The 24,135-nt window shown below is 39.4% G+C and overlaps 1 protein-coding gene across 1 annotated transcript in view; it reads right to left on the bottom strand.

Annotated features, from left to right (window-relative positions):
* Positions 1–24,135, bottom strand: part of Kua (Plasmanylethanolamine desaturase Kua) — a 115,322-nt gene that overhangs the window by 69,279 nt on the left and 21,908 nt on the right. Inside the window, exon 2 of the mRNA XM_067151346.2 lies at positions 8,090–8,301. Within this exon, the coding sequence (XP_067007447.2) occupies positions 8,090–8,301 (212 nt within the window). The remainder of the gene's footprint in view (positions 1–8,089; positions 8,302–24,135) is intronic.

Below are 24,135 nucleotides of genomic sequence, written 5' to 3'. Positions count from 1 at the left end.
CTATGTCCAATAAAGATCTAAAAAACGAACTCAACACAATCCGCGGAATCGCAAAATTCAACGGCTTCAGCAATCATTTTATAGAAAGGATAATCAATAAACACAAACATCGCCCAAAAACTACCCTCAAAAAAGAAATAACCAAACCTCTAACATTTTCCACCTTCACGTTCAACAATGATATCTACAAGTTAACCAACATCTTTAAGAAACAAGGCGTTAAAATAGCCTTCAAAACCAACAATAAGAACATGAACGTTTTATACAATACTTCACACATCAACAAGACCAGCAGTTTTTTAAAATCAGGAGTTTATAGGATCAAATGTACCACCCGTAAAAAAACCTACATCGGGCAAACCGGGAGAAACTTCATTATCAGATACCACGAGCACACTAACGCAATAAAATACAACAGGTTTTCAGCCATCGGCCAACACATGCAAGATTATAACCATAATTTCACCAATATTGAACAAGATATGGACATCCTCGTATTAGCAAACAAGGGCCCTTTACTCAACATAATGGAAAATTACTACATACACCTAGACCAATACTTTAATGCCAGTCACAATTTCAATGAAATCTCAGAGAAACCCAACATACTCTTCGATCTATTTATCACTTTCCTCAGAAACAATAATGCAGCCAACCTAAACTCAATCCTAAATTTAATAAAAGGTACTTTTCCAAGACAATTACACTTTCTCCCGCACCCTTCAGCCCCACCTTAAGCCCTCTTCCTAAGCCATATATAATTTTATATATGTCATTTCAATACAAGAACTTACTGATTTCCATGATTATAATTTTTACAACACCCCATTTATACTTTATTCTTTGTTAAAAACCTCTTAGTATGTATATTCCTTGTATTATTAACTATTACCATAATAACAACTCATTTCACTTGTTATTCTTTAAAATAACATTTTCTTAGGATTTCGCCAAAAGTGATCTTTGCTCCAATACGGCTGATGATGACCCCTAGATGGGTCGAAACTAGTACCGTGTAATTTATAATTTTGTGAATATATTTTAGTATTGAAAAGGTGGAAACGTTTACGTTGTTATTATTATTACTTATATATTATTGTAGGCTGATATCATAAAAATAATGTGGAAGTTGGAAAAATGCAACGCCAATGGTCACGGGTGAGCGACTCGCTCACTTATAATGCACTGTGGTCATTAACAGTGCCTGGCTGCTAATGAAAGTCGAACCACACCCTGCAACATTGTTGGACTTACTCAGAACATTCTAAAAGTCAGCTACTCAGTGATTAAGATGTATAGTGCTACTTAGCTTCGCACGGCACATCTTTAAAAACGAAAGTGAGCGCCGCGCTCACCCCGCGACCATGGGAGGGTTAAAATCCTGTTTTTCTATTTTCCATTCCCATGATCATAAATCATGGGACACTGAACTGCTATATTTTGTTTTAGCCCTAAATGTTACTGTCAACAGCTGACTTCTTGTACTCCTGCTAAGCTATTTTTAGGTAGAGAACTACCCACGCCTCTTTCGTTAAGATGGAATTTATCCTCTTTGTTGGCTACTCCCCTTCACCTTCTTAGTCAGTCCCAATTGCAACATGCCTTTCAAAACCTGCTTCATGCTAGGGATCTTCATAAAAAAGTTTGTAATTCTTGGGCTCGAACCCCAACCTTTAAACTTTTTGATCTTGTGTTACTTAAAAACCACCCTATTAATTCTACACCACAGAATCTCTCTACCAAACTTTCTTCTCGTTGGCTTGGCCTTTTCGAAATTCTTTCGTTTTCTTCTCCCACTACTGCCCAATTGCAATCAATAGAGTCTCCCAATGGTATCAAAAAGGCCCATTTTTTTTTTGCAATAAAAAATTGTCTACCAAGTCTTTGGCGGTGGTAAGAAAAGGTGATCAGTCTGATTTTTAGTTCTATTCTTTATTTTTTCCATTCATTTTTCTTCTGACGTTTGTCCAGGTATAAGCATTTTTTTGTTATGCAAGATTCTTTTCTTTCTCTTTTGCTCACCCAGTCCTGCTCCCTCCACTCGAATCGCCTCCTGTCTGACTCTCCCAATGACTAGTACTTTCCCCTTAAGGGATTTGTTTTCTTTCCTTTTCATGGGAAAATACTAATTGTTAATATTATACTTTATTCCTATATATATCTTAGTTTGAATACTGTAATAATTTAGCAAGGCCACTTCTATCTTTCTGTTAATTGACTTTGTATACGATCCTGATCCTTCGTTCCTCCCACTTCCCCTTGTCCCTCCCCTCTCCTTCCTTTTCTTTATATCCTATCTCACTTTTTCTGTCCCTCCTCTTTTTCTTTTCTCCTTGCTGCTCATGTTTATTCATTTTGTTCCCGTTTTGGGTGTTATCCGCGGCATCCATCTGCGAGTTCCTGAGATGGCGCCTCTCCAGGATATCGTTGGACTTTCGTCGCATCTCTGTCACCCATCCTTCGGATTTCTCTGGGTGGTAGGAGTATGTTACGTGCTCCCTAATAATATCTACTACGTCGGTGTTCTATCTTACCTTCTGCCTACTTCGCCGGCCTGCTACTGTGTTTATTGCAACTTCTGATTCATCCTGCACCGTCCACTCCGTCTGCTTACCCGGCTGACTAGCGACAGTACTGCTGCTCCTGCTTCTTGGTCTCCCTTCTATCACGTCACGCTTACGTTATGCTCTGTTCTCGTATGTTCTCGGCTTTGCTACTCTCGCCTGTAAACGTCGCCGCTGCCTTGTAACCTGTAGTCGGGCATTGTGTGTTAAGTTGTGTGGAGGGAGCAGAAATTGTTTTCACAGACGGCTGGTCCGTTGCGATCTATGATTTTAAACTTCGTCATTGTCATGCTGAGTGAGCAAAGTTCATTATGCTGTTCTTGATACTTTGACTTAAATTTCCTTTATTTTGCCTTTTAGGCTTCATCTGTTATGTGGACCTAAGCCCTTTTGTAGGGCACTTCTCTCTGCATAATATTATGAGCTTCCTTCTTCTGGACTTGCATACTTATGCCGCAAAGACTCTTAGCTTGGGCGAAAGTTTGAGGGCTAATCAAATGGAAGACTGCCAGATACGGAACTGTTTAATACGACTTATGTGCGTGTGTTGGAATAACCTTTAAAATTGAAGTGCCTGATTTTCGCCCTCTCTCACCCTTGCCAATTCTCTACGCTTTCTTTTTTTTTTTTTTCATGTCTTTATTAAAACTTCTTCCCGTTCTCATTCATTTCCTTTCCTATCCCTCTAATCTCTTGTGATAATTCTCGTAACTTTAATCTTGTAAAAGTGGCCTTTGCATTTCATTCCCGTGATTACTAGTGTTTGACTAGCATCCATATTTTTTTTAAGGTGTTAAATTGTTATCTTTGACCACTTTCTTTGGGTCGATTAAATCTTGTATTACCGAAGAATCTAACTCACGATCTAATGCTTATATCTCTTGTAGTCTTGTTGTTTATTATCTATGTCTAGTCATGATCAAATTATGGTCTTCCTTATCTATTATCAAAGTGAATACTGTAAAAACTCTAGTCACAATCTAATGATCAAATTTTTTGATGATCTTATGAATTTAAAATTCTATTTTCATGTTTAAAAACAAAAGTATCGCAAAACCCTGATGTTGATTTTTGAGCCTCATTTACTGTGATAATTTTTCATTCTCTTAACGCTGTTACTAATACATCTTGCATTTTAACTCTGTTATGAACTTTCCTGACTGTCCTAACTCTCCCCATTTTTCCCTTGTTTACTTTGTACTTACCATGCGATACCTTCTGGAATTGGCCCAGCAAAGCTCTGCGTTAACTCTAACTTGTTGAGGTATGATCTTTAATTATATGTCTTATTGTTCCCGTTTTTGCCCTGGATAAGTACCACACGATACTTTATTCTTATCTTGTAAGAACTTGCTTTGTGGCCTTTACTGCGTACATCTTTTGGCCCAGTTGTCTATCTTTTATTCAACGGCTAGTCAGCTCCATATTGAATTCAGCATACATTTACCATTATCCATATTGTTAACTATATCAACCATTGTCAAAGTACAATGCCCCACCATACCTACCACATCCTGTTATCCTTTACACCCCCACGTTACAGCAACTGTTCAGGCTCTGGTCCATTTTCTTCTTACCATCGTAGGTTATTTCAGTCAACACAGTGTTACAACAGTCAAATATAGGTAGTATCAGAGAGTGAATTAGTTGTACTTTCAGTCGAACAGAGAATACATTACAGAACAGTTTATATGGGTATAGCTGGGCTGAGTGGCTCAGACAGTTGAGGTACTGGCCTTCTGACCCCAACTTAGCAGGTTCAGTCCTGGCTTAGTCCAGTGGTATTTGAAGGTGCTCAAATACGCCAGCCTTGTGTCGGTAGATTTACTGGCACGTAAAAGAACTCCTGAGGAACCAAATCCGGCACCTCGGCATCTCCGAATACAAGTTCTGCCTGGTTCTTTAAACCAGTCTTTGAATTTTCATACTTCTTAATTTTTTTGCTTAGATGTACAAGATCTTTTACTCCAGTTTTTGACCATAAGGGATCACCACCAAATAAAACACATGGAAAGCAGAACAGAGCATTGATACTGTTACAGCCACAAATCCATTTATTTCTCTGATGTACTGGGTGGTCCACCAGCCCCTTGCGATCCAGTTTTAAGTATCCTTTCACATTTACTACAATTCTGAAGGTCATTGGTCCCTCTCCCTAAACCAGGGGTAATATAACGAGATGTGTGTTTATGGGCTAGAAGACTGCAGGAATCGTGAGTGCCGCTATTAATTCATTATGGGTACCTCGAATGACCCGTAAAACGAGTACAGATATGCAGAATAGTACTTTAAAACAGGAGGTGGACGCACAAACCGGGAGCACGGTACTGCATAGGCTGGGAAGTGGGTGCTGTAGGTCAAGTGTCGCAGTACCTCACATGGCAAACGGGTTGGGAGATATGTGATAGTGGACAGTGCTCAAGGTAGGATGTTCGAATCCCACATAAGATTTTTTTTTAACAGCCAGTTGCCTGGGATGTGGTAAGGTTGCATACTTGATAGCTTCCAAGGACTGATTTGTTTATTTGACCCTGTAAAAGACCGTATATATCGTTGCACTGGGTATGGTGCTGGGTTGGACGAGGATGAGGAGATGGTGGTCCGTGACCAGTTAGCTATGTCGTACATGTTCCAAGCTTCGCAGACCACAGGTAGGGCAAAGTATGGCCCATTGGAACAACATGCAATGGCAGGTAAGTATATAGCTGCATGAAATCCCCTCCTTCGAAGCAATTCACAACACAAAGTTTATTCACTGCGTCGAGATATATTCCAGGGACGAGTATGTGGATATGTTACTTATCTATGGACAAACTAGACAGAATGCATACCAGGCACAATGCCTGTACCAAGAACACTATCCGGTTAGGTGACAACTGACGGGCATGCCATTTCGAAGCGTGGAAAGACGCATGCGGGATACTGCATCCCTGGGAAGGACACAGCCTGCTAGAGATCATCCCATGACGTCTACTGACAATGAAGAGGTCATGTTTGACGCTATCTTGTGTAACCCTCACACTAGCACACGGGCCATTGCACAGGAGACTAACATCAGCCGAGCGTCGGTTATGCGGATACTGCATACCCACCGGTTTCACCCGTACCATCTGCACTTACACCAGGAGCTCCATGGTCATGATTTCGATGCCCGGGTGGCGTTCTGTCAATGGATCCTACAGCATGTGGACACTGATCCTGCTTTTCTAGTGACTCTCTTATTTACGAACGAAGCACGATTACACAACAATGGAACCGTTAATCGCCATAATATGCATTACTGGAGTGTGGATAATCCCCATTGGGTGCGACAGACAGCTTTTCAGGTAGAGTGTGGCGTAAATGTATGGTGCGGAATCATGGGTGATCACCTCTTCGGACCCCATTTCTTTGAGGGCCATCTGACCAGCCAATGCTATCTGTGGTTTCTCCAAGATGAACTACCACTGTTTTTGGAACAAGTGCCATTCCTTGACCACTGCAGGATGTGGTTTCAACATGACGGAGCTCCACTGGACACGGCGGTGGTCGTCCGGAACCATTTCCATGCGATATATCCTGATATATGGATAGGAAGTGGAGGACCTCTTCCCTGGCTCGCCAGATCTTACGCCCTTGGATTTTTTCTGTGGGGCCATGTAAAACAACTGGTGTATGCACAGGAGCCGGCCAGTCCTTGTCACCTTAGACAGTTCATCACCGAGGCACGCCGATCCGTTTCGCCAGAAATGTTACAACTGGCCAGACTGTCCTTACAACATCACACGCAGCTCTGTATCAACTAATGAGGTCGTCAGATCGAGCAGGTGTTGCGTTAAACGACGTGAATAACTGAAATCCTGTCACATGTTTCCTAGCCTCTATCAACACTGCTCCATACCAACGGCCCTTTTCAGGGCCAAATAAATCAGTGTGAAAATTACCGGTATTAAGTATACAACCTTGCTACATCCCAGGCAAATAGCTAAAAAAAAAAAAAAAAATAGTTGCATGGAACTTCTATCCCTCAAGCACTGTCAACTATCACACATCCTACCGCGCGCTAGCCATGTGAGCTACTGCGGCACTTGACCTACGGCTCCCACTTCCCAGCCTCTACTGGCCACAGATCATCTCCACATCCTCATCCAACCCAGCACCATACCCAATGCAACGATACATACAGTTTTTTTACAGGGTCAAATAAACAAACCAGTCTTTGGAAGCTATCAAGTATGCAACCTTACCACAACCCAGGCAACTGGCTGTTAAAAATAATCTTATGTAGGATTTGAACCTCCTACCTTGAGCAATGTCCACTAACACATCTCACCGCCCGCTTGCCATGTGAGCTACTGCGACACTTGGCCTTGGCGCCCACTTCCCAGCCTATACAGTACCGTGTTCCTGGTCTGTGCGTCCACCTCCTGTTTTAAAGTATATGTTTTGTGTATCTGTACTTGTTTTACGGGTTCATTCAAGGTACCCATAATGAATTAATAGAGGCGCTCACGAGTCCTATCTTCTAGCCCGTAAACACACATCTTGTTATATTATCCCGGTTTAGGGACCAATTTCTTTCAGAATTTTAGTAAATGTGAAGGGATGCATAAAACTGGATTGCAAGGGGCTGGTGGACCACCCAGTATATCTTTATTAAAATGCCTCGTGTACATTTTGCCTCGGCTGGAAACTGACACTTCTGTTCTTAAATCCGGAAGGGGTCTCCCTTGTTGTTTAATTAGTAGTCTCTGCAGTGCACTTGCACAAAACTAACTTTGGTATAAATCTGCACTCACACGCTTTCTTAACAAAACTGCTCTGGAAACTGGCTGAGAAATTACGATCTGCAACATCTAATACACACAAATAGGCCGGCTGTGCTGCAAGGGATGCAGTTCATATAGAACTTTATGGGTGACTCATAACTACAACTTTCCTCAAGAAATGGCTGAAAGTGTGCCCCCATGCTTTCTGCTCACTGAGCTGGCATTCACATTTCCGAACAAGGTTGCCAGATCGCCAGTAACTGAATGGGCTTAATAACACAGCATGAAGGATAGGATAACTTATCACTATATATTATAGCTTTAATTATGGTGGTTTTGCAGCTCTGCAGATCATATTATGAAGCTGCACCTGGGCAAAAGTCAATAATATGATCAGGGACAGCATATAGAAAAGGTATACAGATCATGTCTTTTCTGATGTTAATATCAACTCTTTGGAGCTAGAAATGTACCTCTGCTGAAACAGATATTGTTGAAACCATTTAGAAAAAGGTTATGTAAACAATTTTTATGGAAATTGCCATCTGGGCGACAGCCCTAACTGCAGATCGTTGATTGACTGACGACTGAACTGAACATAGGTAATTCATTGATACTTTACTAAATGTAAAGGACCTCATTCTCAAATGTCATTGCACACTGAAATTTAAATTAAGAATAATGCGTAAATGCAGTAGTTACTCCCCAATAAGTATAATTTTCTTTCTTTTAGGAAGTCCAATATATTTCCTGTCCCAACAAAGAAATCTTACTTACCTTTCCTATGATGGGAAGTTCCACCGAGCCCCATGTATCTGCTCCCCAATGAACAATGCCAGATCCTAGGTCAGCAGTGATGATACCGCATAATGCTGCCACAACAATAGTGTTCAAGTTCTCCATATGAAAGTGAAGAACAATGAAATAAAAGTTTACTACCATGAGGGTAATACAAATTCCCACACAGATACATTCTTGTGTTCTTTTCCCTGTAAACAAACAAATCGACAATAAGCAAAAGTAGCTTTTAAGAACACACAAGCAACAATGCATATATACTGGAAGGGTACGTTTATGCCGCAGCTTCACTGCTGGCACATGGATGCTTGCCTTAGCACCTTGCTGCTGGCAATAGCCAGGCTGCTCACCATGGAGCTTTTATCTTGCACCAGTCCCGCGCGCACGCTGCTGGCAGCTCACATTTGTAGTCGAAATTTCAAAACAGCAGAACTGAGAGTTAAGGCTGTTTGTATTTTGCATAATTTGATTATATAGATATAGAGGGGCTGAACACAGACTACGAAGATGTACTTCAAAGAGCTACCTCGTCAAGGAGAAACACAGCTCCAGCTGAAGCTTTTGAAGTGCAGAATAAATTCAGAGATTTTCTTAATGAGTGAGTCACAGTTCTGTTGGCGAGTGTATCTTACAATAATTTGGTGTACTGAATGTGTAATAAAAAGTATAAAATGCCTCGCCTGGATTTTTCAGTGCATTTCTACAGCGGGAGTTGATTGAAGAATGAAGTTACAAATGCTTCATTTCGTAATTTAATAGTACTTTAGAATAATGTAAAATAAGGGGTTATGGAATATCTCATTTTGACTTTAGTCAAGTCTCCTAGACAAAATGTATTTATAGTTTGAAAAAATAACTGTCGGACTTTCCATGAAAACCTAGGTACTTCATATAAATCACCTGCTTGTAATGACAAGAGGTCCTCTAAATAGTAAGAATAAGAGAAAGTTGACGTAACCGTTCCGCATTCTTTTGCCACTTCATTCCATAGTTTGATGATTATGCTTGTTTAAAGCGGGCTAACATCTAGGTCATCGGCCCCTGACGATACGAGAAGAAACTAAATGGATTAAAAGTTATAATTAACCCACTGACTAGGATTAGAAAAATGATAATGATGAGGAAAATTATAATGATTTTAAAATAATCAGTGGATCTAATTCGCAATGCCTTATTTTCCTCTAAAATTAAAATGAGTAAAATGTAATAAAATTGAAGAAGGCACTGACATAGAAGGAAAATAATATATTTAATTCAAATTAAAAATACACAAAGATAAACACATAGTCAATAGAATAAAATAGTAGTTAACAATAAAAAAATAAAAACAAATAGAAACTTCACTTTTAAACACTATAATAAAACAGGCCACTATCCCTCATAAGACGGAGAATGAGTCTACTGGCCACTCGTCATCTCGTCACTCCTTTGATATCATATGAACCTCTTACTATGGTCCGCATGCCGCTGGTTCCAAATCGCATTGCATTCGAAGAGAGGTTCAGATAGCAAGTGAGCAAGTGATCACTGAACATGTGTATAGGGTGCGAAGAGAGGAAGAGTCGGGGAGCAGGTGACCTTGAAAGAACCAATCACAGCCCAAGTTACAGGACAGCTGGCAATGTGCCAGGCTCAAAAATCAAACGTGCTTGAGACCATGGATGTGGCGAGGATAGCAGCCAGCAGCGCAGCTATGAGCCGGGCTCCAGGCTAAAAAGCACCGACTGAGATCCATTGGTTCGTTTCATCATCGCCTAACATCGAGCAGCGAGGCTTGGCGATGTGTCAGCAGCGAAGCTGCAGCTTAAACATACCCTTAGTCACAATCATACAACAATTTTTCTTGGACAAATGTAATGCATAACATTCACTTAAAAAGTTAAGTGTGCGTTTTGGATATTCATCGGTATAACAAATACTCCATTTAGCTGAGAGGAAGAAATTCCTATAATGTGCGAGATCATAATGTCTACAACAGTTAAGGTAATCTTCATGCAAAGCTTGGGGGACATAAATGCAAAATAAAAAACAGAAGAATGATGAAGATGGCAAAGAGAGCAGAACATGAAGATGTTTTTAAACTATTATGTGAGAATTTCAAAAGAGCGATGCCAAACCCAGATAAACTTTGCATGTGAAACTGTACTATTAATCTAAACAATTATGTTATTGTTTTTTGTCCCACTAACTACTTCTGAAGGTTTTTGGAGACGCAAAGATGCGGCAATTTTTTCATGCAGAAGTTCTTTTATATACCAGTAAATCTACAAATACGAGGCTGATGTATTTCAGCACCTACAAATACCACCGGACTGAGCCAGGATTGAACCTGCCAAATTGGGGTCAGAAGGCCAGCGCCTCAACCATCAGAGCCACTGAGCCCGGCGGTACTAGAAAGCAGAAGTCGTGTTTTTGTGAAACAGTTATCGTTCACTAGCTATTAGTTTGAGAGAGAGAGAGAGAGAGAGAGAGAGAGAGAGAGAGAGAGAGAGAGAGAGAGTAGTATGCCAGATTGTCTAGAGGTCTGAATATATCATAAGCAGCATTTCAGCATTAACTTCTGCTTCAAACTGGGGAAAACTTTATGAAGAGACTCTCAGTGGTGAAGAAGAAATTCTCCAGCAGGTTGGTTTGAATGTGAAAATGATGCTGATGGTCTACTTTGACTTCAAGTGTTGTCCACTATGAATTCTTACCTGAAGGTAAACTGTTTTTTTTTTTTTTTTTTTTTTTTTTTTGCTAGGGGCTTTACGTCGCACCGACACAGATAGGTCTTATGGCGACGATGGGATAGGAAAGGTCTAGGATTTGGAAGGAAGCGGCCGTGGCCTTAATTAAGGTACAGCCCCAGCATTTGCCTGGTGTGAAAATGGGAAACCACGGAAACCCATCTTCAGGGCTGCCGATAGTGGGATTCGAACCTACTATCTCCCGGATGCAAGCTCACAGCCGCGCGCCTCTACGCGCATGGCCAACTCGCCCGGTAAGGTAAACTGTGAACCACTGGTTATTACCCAAAAATTTTGAGACGTTTGAAGAAAATTTGTCAGGAGAAAAAAAAAAAAAAACAGGCTTGTGGAGATACAATTCCTGGTGCCTTCAGCATTATAACATGCCAATTCATGCACTGCTGTTGATTAATGAATTTCTAACGAATACAAAAAGACAATTTCACTTCCTCATACACCCTACTCATCCAACCAAGCCTCAGCAGATGTTTTTCAATTCCCCAACTGAAATTCGCCCTAAACGTATAATAATATAAGTCAATTGAAGAGATGAAACTGAAATCATAGGCAGAACTCAGTTCAGTCCCCAAACTGCCCATCACAACAGCATTGAGAGAACTGTTAAGCGGAGCAGCAAAAAATATTGGAAAGGATACTAAAATAAAGAATTCTGGAGGAGAAACACTAATTGTGTTTATGGACCTTGAAAAGGCACATGATAATGTTCCTAGATCAACTATTTGGAATAGCCTTAAAAACTTGGTGTACCGGAGTACCTTATTAGAAAGATCCAAATGCTATATACTGTCCCCTTCAAATTTGGCCTACAATAAGCATTTATTGTATTTGTGTGAGTGAGATTTTATTTCATTAGCGCGAGTGATATTCTTCAGCCCTGCATAACGGGGACAGCTCCCACAGTTCAAAAACGGGTCTCATCGGCAGAGGAGAAATGTATTGATTTTTCTCTACGGAGCGATCAGCTGGCCACGTGACACACTGAAGGAACTGGCCAAGGTCACCTCGACACGCAGCCTGCACATATGAAATCTCAAGCCGAAGTACTTTCTGGAAATGAACGCTAGACATTGACCAATTATGGACAATTATAGTGCCACACCCCTTTCCCTGGATATGCATAAAAACCCGTGTTTCCGGAAGAAACTCTCTCTGCTGCTCTGCAACTCTGCTGTTCATCTCTCTGCCACGCCGTTCTGCTGCGAACTTAGACGTGCTGCGAACTTTGACGTGATATCTGCTGTCTACTTCAAGATGGTTCTTTCTTAAAGCAATTATCTGACAGTAAAACCAGCCACCCCTCGTTTATAGTTAGATCAACGAGCTTGGCAGATTTTCTTCACCACAAGTTACGTATTTTTTCCATCATTAATTTCATCGCGTGTGTGTGTGGAGCATATTTTAAAACTGTTTGTTAGTTTCAGCCTCTACTCCACTCTACTCTACTCTTGGAACGAGTGTCTCAAGTTGCAGTTATATTGTGAAGAGGAAGCCTGCCACAACTTTATTTGGAATACCAGTGCTACGATGACCTGCTAAAATGTAGGCGATTTTCGTCATGGGGAGATAGCGACCCCAGGCAGATAACTGACCACATGTTCCAGACCATCGGCGAAGATCCAGTTCCATCATTCATTTAAGTACACTTTAATAATGTTTCTCTGTTCATCTTTGTAGAAATAATGCTTTCTTATTCATTAGTGGTAATATTTCTTCTAGTCTTGCAGTGGATTTGAATATTTTCACTCTTCTTTCATATGGGAGATGGTAGTTTTGTCATTTGTGTGTGGATGATTATTGACCTCTATTAGTTTAGCTAGAACATGTGTGTGTCTTCTACGATTATTCTAGCTGTCCCATTTGATAGCGTAGTGTGTTTAAAAATCATTGTCCTCACCGATAATTAACAATTTAATTTTTGGAAGACGTGTGGGACAGATTAACGGCATGTTGTGTTACGCCGGATTTCTGTGTAAGTTTCTTCATGTGTAATTTTAGGCGTGTTAGTGTCATCTGATATATTGTCGAAATCCAGTTTCCGCGAATTTTAGATCTCGCACATATAATAATAATAATAATAATAACAATAATAATAACAATAACAATAATAATAATAATAATAATAATAATAATAATAATAATAATAATAATAATAATAATGGATTTTCATCTCGGGTCATGAGTTTAAATATTGCTTGATCTTGTGTCATGATGTTAATGTGCGTGCTCGATTAGGATAAATATGGGCCTGGAACATGGCAGATTCTCGTCGGATCATTTATTATATTTTGTGACTTGATGGATTATTTACTGTGTGTTTATGACTTGTGAATCCATTTATTGAGTCTTATTTTTTGAGAATTTTTCTTCAAGTGGAGCATGTGTTAATTAATAGACGTGGAGTTGAGTAATAGTAATGTCGTGACTTATGAACCATGAAGGCGAATGCTTATATTTGACCTGTTCTATGTGCATTTCTGTAATCGACAAATTTCTTCAGACATCAACCGCCGATATTATCATGATCAACGTTGTTAAATTCATCTTCTTTAATTAAGTGATTATCTTGACTTCATCACATTCCTGAGGGACGTAAAAAAATATTTCTTTGCCCGATACTGTCAGAGAGATTTTAAATATTAGAACTAAAAATCAAAAATTAATATTCAAAGGATAGAATTCGTTGTAAATAGTGTAAATAATTCTCGTGTGCCTTAGTGTGAATGCTGTGTGTGTGATTAATGTTATTTCGATGCATTGTAATATTTCTTTGACCATGATTTTGACCAGACCACGTGTTCGTCACGTTGTGACCTGATAGCGTCGTTTATGTTGGCATAACTTTTTGAAATTCAGATCTTTAGTGGATTTTATTTGGTATTTAAGTAAAGTGAGATTCAAAGTGTCACACAATAATGAATAAGGAAGGATCATTTCCGTGGACTTGGTTCACTATTTAATTTTGCAAGACTTACGATGTTAATTTTTTTTTTTTTTTTTTTTTTTTTTTTTAAGTGTCAGATACCAAAGAGTGACTTTACGTTTGTCAGACGAAATATTAGAGGAAGATTAAGAGGAATAATTATTGTACAGGCACTGTAGTGCAAAATTTAAGTCTAACGGAGACATTTGAGTAATATTTTTGATAAGAATTTGGTTGAATTTTTTAATTTTATTGAGATAGCACGTTTATTCAGCATATTAGAGAAAGAAAGATTTAGTTGAGATAAATATTTGAATAAGTAAATCAAATAATTCAATGTTCAAGATAAATAGGAATCTGACAATTTTCACTTTCTTTTAATTTGTAAAGAATTACATCATTATTGAGAGGAGGTCCTCCGACAAAGATTTTGTTATTATTTCATTAAGCCAGAAGTAGGCTAATTAAGTCCTGTATACTTACAGAAACGTTGTCAGCCGAGAATAATGGAGATTATATGCAGTTAAGAGGAACTGGCAGAGAAGGAAAATTTAATTTCTTATCAAGATTATTAATTAAATTTTTTTTTGTTATAAGTGCTAGTTATAATAAATGTCAGAACCTGTTGTTTTATATCCTTGTGTTATTGTCGCTAGTCCTTGTCTCTTTCCCTGCCTTCGAAAATGAGTAAAGCCAGACAATGAACGGTCCACCCTTGGGACTCTCGTTCTCCGGCTGAGCTATGCCCTGTAAGAAAGGGGCAATACTAATTGCAAAAGCTGTGTCTGTATTGCAGCTGGTCACTCTGAATGGTTCTATACAACCAAGGGAGTACAACAGGGAAGTGCCTTATCACCTCTTCTATCCATAGCAGTTATGGATACCATTTTAAAGGAACTAAAAGGAAAAGGTAATATATTCAGGCTCTGGTGTTTGCAGACGATGTGGCAATATGGGATGAAATGGAGGAGAGTGTGCAAAATAATCTGAATGCATGGTGTAAGAAGTTTGATGATTATGGAATGCAATTGAACCCATCAAAAACAGTAGCAATGAAAATCAGCAGATATAATACAGAATGCAACACAGAACTACAGGGCCACCAAGTTGAAGTAGTACACCAATTCAGATATTTAGGGAGTGTAATGGCGAGTAATAACAGAGCTGAGATAGAAATAACAGAGTAACCAAAGGCTCTAACTTTTACAGTATCGTTAGACACCTACTATGGGATGAGAAGGTCCCATAAAAAATAAAAATAAAATGATCCTGAACAAGTCATATTTCATTCTCATCCTTACATATTCTCTGGAAACTTGCAATTGTAGTAGGATTCAAGCCTGTGAAACGAAATTTCTTAGAACTGCCATCCAAAAGACAAGACTTGATCATGTGAAAAATTATGAGATCCATCTAACCTAGGTCTAAATGAATCTTACTTCGTCTAGGCTTAAATGGTTTGGGCATGTTAAACAAATGAATAAAACAAGGTTACCATGTGCTTATTTGGAAAAGATTATCTGTCATGGATAATAAAACCTCTTTGAATAGGCAACTTTATAAGACACTCGTTTTCCAACACCCTACCTGGCTCGCTGGAAGGGCAAACTGATGACTACAAGAAAGAATGAAAAGAAAGGTGGAAAAACATTTACATGAGAAATATGGCTTTCGAAATGGAAGATCATCAATAATAATAATAATAGTAAGTCGTATGGTCCTTGGATCAATCATCAGCTTTATCCCTATCACGAATAGGTTATCCACTCTTTCAGTTAAATGTGCTAATAAAGCATACACCTTGGTAAATGCTCACGCTCCACTCAATGCTGACAATAAGTACAATCCAGAAACTGACATTTTCTGGTACAAATTAGATGATTTCTCCAAAATTCCAAAGGCTCACAATACAATTCTCTTGGGTGATTTCAATGCCCAAATTGGCAAAGAACGGAAATATCAGAACACAGTTGGTGATTACCCAGCACATCTGAGCATGAACAAAAATGGAGAGCATTTAACTGAACTCTGTGGGAGAAATAAACTACTGAAATCCAAGTTTTTAAACACCTTCCACGGAAGCAGGAGACCTGGATATCTCCATACCCATTACTCGGAGAATTCCAACTTGATCATGTCGCCATCTCTGCAGAGTCCTCCCAAGAAATTCAGAATGTCAAAGTCCTGCGAGGTGTTAACTTCAATTCTGACCATTACCTCTCCAAAGTAAAGATAAAGTTCATCCCGAAAAAACACATGGAAAAACTGGCCTCAACGAATCCTTCAATTTGACACAAAGAAACTGAAAGTACTTTAAACCATATTCTTAGAACAACTCTCCTCCCTTTCATCACCAGATCCCGAACAATTGGAATGTTCTCTTGTTGATACGGCTCTTAAAATCGAACCTCAAACTAGGAAATCCAGACACCCTTGGTGGAAGTCGCAATGCGATGTAACCCTCAATGACAGACAGCAAGCCTGGCTACTTTAGAAATCGTGTAAGACACAGCAGACACATCAGAAGTTCCTCAAAACCCGCAAGAATATTGCCCGAATCATTAGGAACACCAATATAAATGGTCCGTTATTGGACATTATAAATTTTCCAGCTATCTCATTCCTTGTTGCCAGCGTTTCACCCCAGTGATTGCAGAATACTGGAAATTACTGGACGACAATATGCTACACCCCTCCTACAAACTATCCAACAGATTTGGAGGACGACTCAGATACCATCCAAACGGCTCACAGCCCTTATTCATCCCCTTCATAAAAAGGGTGATAAATAGGATGTAAAACAATTACCGCAGCATCTCTCTTCCTCCTGTTACTTATAAAATCCTCTCCAAAGCCTTACTCACTAGAGCCGAAGAACTTAACTCATAAATGGGTGAATACCAAGCTGGCTTCTGAAAATCCAGATCCTGCACAGAACAGATCCAGAATCTAGAAATGACTATCGTCTACCTGAAACTCAAAGCCAGACTATTTGTGATCACTTTTGTAGATTTCCAGAAGGCATATGACTCGACTGACCGCACCAGCCCTTTTCCAAGTACTCCAAGAATTTGGCCTAGACAACAAGACCTGACAGATCATTCAAAACACACTCATTGGTACGTCTACAAAAGTGAAATTCTGATCTGAGATTTCTGAAGCCTTTCAAATCCAAACAGGAGTTCGGCACGGAGATTGGCTATCACCACTACTTTTCAACTGTGCTCTTGACAGGGTCATCCGGGAATTGAGACATTCTCCAATCTAAAGGAATTCCTAATGGAGTTCAAATACGCCGAACACTTAATGGTATCAATATTGACTGCCTTGCTTTTGCAGATTACCTCGCTCTCCTTATTTCCTCTCCTGAACTAGCTCCTCAACAAATCAATTACCTGCATAAATGTGCAGTTAAGATTGGCCTCAAAATCTTCTATACCAAAACCCACTTCATTTCTAACATCATACATGCTCCACCACATATGACTACCCACAGCAGAATCTTGAAAGTGGAAAGATTCAGGTACCTTTGTGAATGGGTTAAATCCAATAATTGATAAGTTCATCATCTTAACACGTGTCAACAAGTTTGAAACAGCCTTCCGACTAACTCAAAACATATATAACAAAAAGTCCATCTCTCGAAATGCAAAAATTTGACATTATCAAACCATAATTAGACCTGAAGCATTATAAGCAGCAGAATGTTTAACATTTCAAATGAATAGCTGCTTGAAAACCCAGCAATTAAGGAAAGGAGGATTATCCGAAAAATTCTTGGTCCCAATCTCAAAGGTGGTGTTTACAGACTTTGGAGCAACTTAGAAATATACAACCACACTGAAAAGATATCAAGCGTAATCCGGAAAAAAAAAAGGATAACATTTTACGCTCACCTCTTCAGATTGTCAGTTGAAACAATTTGTTAATGTTTGTTATCCTTCTTCATAAATCTCAAAATGATCCCTCTATGGTTGGTGGAGATCGATAAAGATCTTTTAAAATAGGAAATTTTAGAAAGAGGCATTCAACTGCAAGCACCATTGAAACACAAACTTAGACAGGTTCACCAAGAAGAAGTCCCAACTGAATTGAAGCATGTCCATTCTGATGCAAGGAAGAAAGCACACTCCAAAAGAATGAAAACCTGGTGGGCCTGCAAGAAGACAAACTGTTGAGTTCTTGCGGTCCTTAGCGGCCCCTAAATATGTATAATAATAATAATAATAATAATAATAATAATAATAATAATAATAATAATAATAATAATAATAATAATATCCCAATAACTACTTTTATGGTTTTTGGAGACACCGACTTGCCAGAATTCAGTCCCACAGGAATACTTTAATCTACCAACATGAGGCTGACGTATTTGAGCCCCTTCAAATACCACCAGGCTGAGCCAGGATCAAACCAAGATCAACATTAGACCCCATCTTCAGTATGAGGCAATTAATAAAAAATGTTAAAAAACCATTGGGAATTCAGAAGAGATATTGTGATGATATTCCCTGATTTAGAAAAGGCTTACAATAGTGTTGGAAAGAACATTTCACCACTCTTCCCAATCCGAGTTCAAATGCAGCTGAAGACTATTTCGATGATGTGCCTCTATATTCCCAACAACCATGGTTGGCTCTCCCAACAACATTCAAGGAATTCAATGCTGTTCTCAGTAAACTGAAACCTGGCAAGGCTCCTGGCTCAGATAAGGAACTGATACAATGCGGAAGCCTACTTAAGCTTACCCTCTTAATATGGGAAACCTGCAAAATACTTGGTGACCTTAAAAATGCCACTATCATTACTTTTCAAAAAAAAACGTGACCATGGTGTTTGTGGCAACTATTGGGGTATATCATTGCTATCTGTAGCAGGTAAAATTTTTGCTAGAATTTTGCTCAATCACCTGCAGATTATTTCTGTAAGGATCCTACCCGAGTCGCAGTGCGGTTTCCGAATGTCCAGAGGCACAACAGACATGATCTTTTGTGCAAGGCAAATCCAGAAAAAATGCAGAGACCAACAGACTCCATTATATCTAGTGTTCTATGACCTGGAAAAAGCTTTCGACTCAGTCCCAAGACCAGCTATGTGGACAGTACTGAAACACTTTGGCTGTCCACAGCCTTCTGTAGATCTGGTCAAGGCTCTTAATGATAACACGCCTGGGAAAATCATTCATCAAAATCTTATCTCTGATTCATTTCCAATCACTCGTGGATTGAAACAAGGATGTGTGCTTGCTCCAACTCTTCACTCTTTATCTAGCTGCCATGCTATATGGAACATCTACAGACAACCAAGGTGTAAAGGTCATATATCGCTTCGATGGGGGACTGTTCAATCTGGCTAGGCTTCGCTCCCAAAAGCTTACTAAGATTTCCTCCATTGCAGAACTGCAATATGCAGATGACACTGCTGCACCTGCTCTCACACCTGAGGAGCTACAACAGTCAGTCAGTTGTTTTAAGAGTGCTTGCGATTGTTTTGGTCTTCGTTTTTCTATAAGGCCAACTGTTTAGCCATTACTTTAGTTACTTCGCCATGGACCACAGCCAAAACACAAGAATCATTTGAGATACGAGGAAAATGCATACGATGTTTCTTGTAGAAAATTTAATTTTAAGGCCTCACTATGCACTTCAATTTTCAAGAGAGCCAACCGTTTACCCATTATTTTAGTTGATGTAAGGTAAAATTGCCAAAATTTAGGACAAACCCCTGTAGACGGTGAAATATACCAAAATCAGAAGTATCTCTTATGTGACCACTAAATTTCAGCACAATCGGTCCAGGAAAAAACAGACAGACACCATCTCATTGTTATTAAATGTATATAATATAATTCTCCAGTCCACTTTAATCCAGATAACTGGAAGTCTATGTACTTTTTAAGTATTCTTCCATATAGTCCAAACAACCCAACACTGCATGAAGGCTGGGGAGGTATCTTCCACTGCTCAACGATTTCTTCCATCCACGAACTGCTGAACATAAAAGTATCATTCCAGCTTAAGTATCCATGTCCACACTTCCTTTCCTTCTTGAGAGTTGTGAGCCTCCTCACAGTGCTGAACTTCTGCAGTTTGATCTTGTCAAACTGCTCTCTGTGAGTCTATGTAAGCCATGCAGAGGTCTCAGTCTTGAATATCAAAGCACAGGAATGGTCATGGTGGGGATATGGGAAAATGAAAGATCTAGGCTTTGCAAACCTAACACTGTTAGGATCAGAAAAGAATATGAATTTAGCAAAGAAGTATAGAGAAGAAAAGCGGAAGCTGCCTGGCACAAGCAAAGTGATGTCTCCGAGTCAACTTGGGTCCTGTAGTCAAGAGTTCAAATTCAAATTGTGAGCAAATGGAAGAGAGGGGCTGGAAGTATACAAGAATATTATACCAGGTAAAAATACAGTTAACACAGTATGGGATACACATATACTGTATTCCTTTAACATCAGCTTATCAATCATTCCACACACCACCTCAGGAGTGATACAATGGTTTTGGGAAGTAGGCCTAATCACAGGATCAATCTCACTGACCAATAGTTCAATCAAATTATCTTAAGCTATATACTACTACTACTACTACTACTACTACTACTAAGATAATTCACAAGTAGTTATAAGAAATCGTTGTCTTAATCTGGAATAGGATTGGGATAATGTAGCTGTTTGGCAAGGTATAAGGTGCAAAATATTTTGTTTCTTCCTTTCTTTTTATTTTTCCAAACGAACAGAATTCTATAAATTGTTCATTTTCTGAGTCTCATTTCTATTATTAGGGTTAAGCTATAACATTTCAGAAACTATGCTATGCAAACCAAATTTGTGGATAAGGACCTTCCAGTCAGAATGCCAGGAACTTAGTACAGTAGAACCCCACTTAACCAAAATGCTCTGGCAAAATTGTATTTTAATATTTTGTTTTTACCCTCTTGTTCTTAGCCGTCGATATTAGTAATTATCTTGCTATATGTGCTGAGAGCTACTAGGCAAACCCTATTTTTATATCATGACTTATACCAGAATGCACGTGTAGCATAAAACAAAACAGTTTCTTACCATTCAGTTTGTTCCATGACACTTTTTTTTCTTCTTGAACAAGCAGGGATATTATTATTACTGCATTATTATTATTATTATTATGATTACTAAATTATTTGTCATGAAGATCATGTAGACTGTGGTTAACGTTGCTTCAGTTTCAGGAGTTACATCTTGTTTACTGCTCGGACTATACTGCAGCTTCTGTTAGGAAACTAGTAAGTCCAGCGACCCTTCTCCAATCATATTTTTCTTTCACTCAAAGTCGTTCCACTGGCCTTGCGGTTTTATACTGTAGATCCAATGCTTTTCTTACCCCATTGCAAAGAAATTGTTTCATTATTTCAGATTGCTTTGCGCTTTGTTGAACAAACCAATGAATCTACACCAGCTGATGTATTGTTGATTGAACGGTGGTGCGATATAGCTGCACGACAGTTCTGCACCAAAAAAATTCAGAAGAAAATTACCGATTTTATACAATGAGTGACTTTATGTAAACATGTTAATGTTAATATACAGTAGGCGCATTTGCTTAACAGAGTTTATGCATTTTTATTTCAACATTTAACTTCCGAAAATATTTCCCATGTGTCATCCGAAAAAATGCATCAACCGAAGTGGCTCCGCCCCCTTTATTTTGGAGAAATGGGGTGCTACTGTACTTTATTTTTCTTACTCGTGCAAATTATCTCAGAACTGTCACAGTTTGTTACCTGTGGGATTACCAGGATTAAATCACTACTAATACTACTATTATTATTATTATTATTATTATTATTATTATTATTATTATTATTATTATTATTATTTATTTCAGGATTTGTTGGGTTGTTCTATTACTAGTGATGCTATTCATTCACTAAAATAATGCTTGTTATAATTAGCAAGCAGAGTTCCAAAGGTATAAAATTCCCCTCTACTTAATTTTACCGCATGTAATGATGTAGATTCTCACGGATTTTTAGGCAATATTCCCTATCCAAGCAAGACTCAAGTATGCCCATTCCATCTGCATAATATGGAGGCAAGAAGAGTGCTTGACATCCAGTGGAGAGCTAAGAGACTGCAGCATTGCCGAATGCCCAAACATTTAGGGGTAACACTCAACTGCACTTTGTCTTAAGAAGAGCACTGTTTGAAATACAAAAGGTAAAGTCTGTGCAAGAAACATCAAACAAAATCTTGGGGAGCAAAACCAGCAATACTGCAAACATCAGCTCTAAGACTCTGCACACCACTGGCAGAGTACTCAGCTCCTGCCTGGGAAGGATAAGCTTGCACAAACCCCACACATATTGTCATAAATGACTTGACTTACTTGACTTAATTCCTGTTGTTCCTCGTGGAGCATAGGGTATCAAAGAATCTCCATCTGGTCCTGTTGACAGCCACCCTCTTTACCTCACTCCAGGTCTTGCCTTCTTCCATCGCTTCCATGTGAACAGATCTTCGCCACGTTTGCTTGGGTCTCCCTCTCTGCCTTTTAACCAGCAGGTTCCAGTCCAGCACCTCTCTCTCAACTGCTTCACTCCTCTTCCTCAGTGTATGCCCAATCCATCTCCATTTCCGCTGCTTTATCTGTAAGGTCATCTCATTCTCTCCCGTCCTACTCCTGAGTTCATGGTTGGAGATTACTTCCAATCAGTATATTTTAAGAATCCTTCGCAAACAGTGGTTAACAAAGGTCTGCAACTTCGATGTAATTACTTCAGTCACTTTCCAAGTCTCAGACCTATACAATAGAACAGACTTGACATTATTTCGGACGATGCGGAGTTTGGTCCTGATATTCTCTTGTTCTTCCACACCAGACAGTGCCGAACAAAGGCACCATTTGCTTTTTGAATGCACTGCGATACATGCTGTGCAACTCCATCTTTGGCAACTACACTGCCCAAGTAAGTGAAGCTATCCACATCCTCGATAGATTCACCATTGAAGACAAATCGGTCTGACTTGTTGGTGTTAATCCTTAGGGCCTTTGTCTTCTTTGAGTTGATCATTAGTCCAACCTTTTTCCCTTCCTCTACCAAATCTTCAAGCTGTGCTTACATTTCCCCATGTGCCTCAGACAGGAGAGACAAATTGTCAGCAAATTCCAGATCTTCAAGTCTATGGACTAATCCCCATTAGATACCATGTTTCACATTTTGAGTCATGTTCCGCATTACCGCGTCAATCACAGCCAAGAACATAGTTGGCAACAGGTGGACTTATAATATTGTAATAATATTTGAGACATAAGGATACACCCTTCACAAACTCCTGAACGTACAGATATAGGCTCAGATATACGGCCCCCAAGAATGACTCTGTATGTATAATCACCGTAAGTTTCCTGAATGGGATCAACAATTTGTGCTAGCACTCCATAAAGCTTCATTTCCTTCCACATGGCTTTTCTGTTGATTGAGCCAAAAGCTTTCTCAAAGTCAATGAACACTGCGTAGAGGCGAGATGACCATTTGGCACACTGCTCCAGAATTATCCTCAAGGTGTTTATTTGGTCGATGCACGAGCGATTCAGACGAAAGCCTGCCTGTTCCCGTAGGAGCTGTAAGCTAACATACTCTAATTATGTTCAGCAGAATCCTGGTGAAGATTTTGCTAGGGATTGAGAGAAGTGTAATGCCCCTCCAATTGTTACAATTAGACGTATCCCACTTTTTGGCAACTTCAACAACAACCCACATTTTCAGTCTGCTGGCATTTCTCCAGTAACCTATACCTTCTTGAATAGAGGCTGCAATCTATTGGCAGTGGTGTCCATATCAATCTTCATGACTTCTGATTGAATGTTGTCAACTCCTGCTGCCTTACCAATATGCAACTCTCTCAATGCCTTCTTGATTTCTTCTATTGTTGGAATGCAGGTTTTAATCCTCGAGTCAGACTGAATCTCTTCTTCTGCTTCTTCCCCCCACATCTGACTGATCTTCTATGGAGAAGTTTAGAACTGCAGAAAAATGTTCCTACCATAATTTCAGTTGATCCTCAGGGTTAGTTAAGAGGGTTCCATCTATGTTCCTGACTGGACAGTTTTTCTGCATCTGCTTCCTTGCCAGAATTCTGATTATGGTATAGAGTTCTTTGAGATTTCCCTTGTTGGCTGCCTTTTCTGCCTGTTGAGACAGATCATCTGTCCAGTTCCTTTGATCCCTCCTCACACTCCTCTTTACTTCCCTATCCTTTGCATCATATTTTGATTTCAGTTCTGCCTTTCTTGCTTGTCTTACATGCATTCATTGACTACATCTCTCTCCTCTCTCTAATGATTTCCCCATGTCTGTTCGGTCATCCA

Source organism: Anabrus simplex, chromosome 7 (assembly GCF_040414725.1).
Source record: "Anabrus simplex isolate iqAnaSimp1 chromosome 7, ASM4041472v1, whole genome shotgun sequence".
Lineage (NCBI taxonomy): Eukaryota > Metazoa > Arthropoda > Insecta > Orthoptera > Tettigoniidae > Anabrus > Anabrus simplex.
The sequence above is the reverse complement of the archived record's forward strand: the minus strand, read 5'-3'. Positions and strand labels throughout refer to the sequence as shown.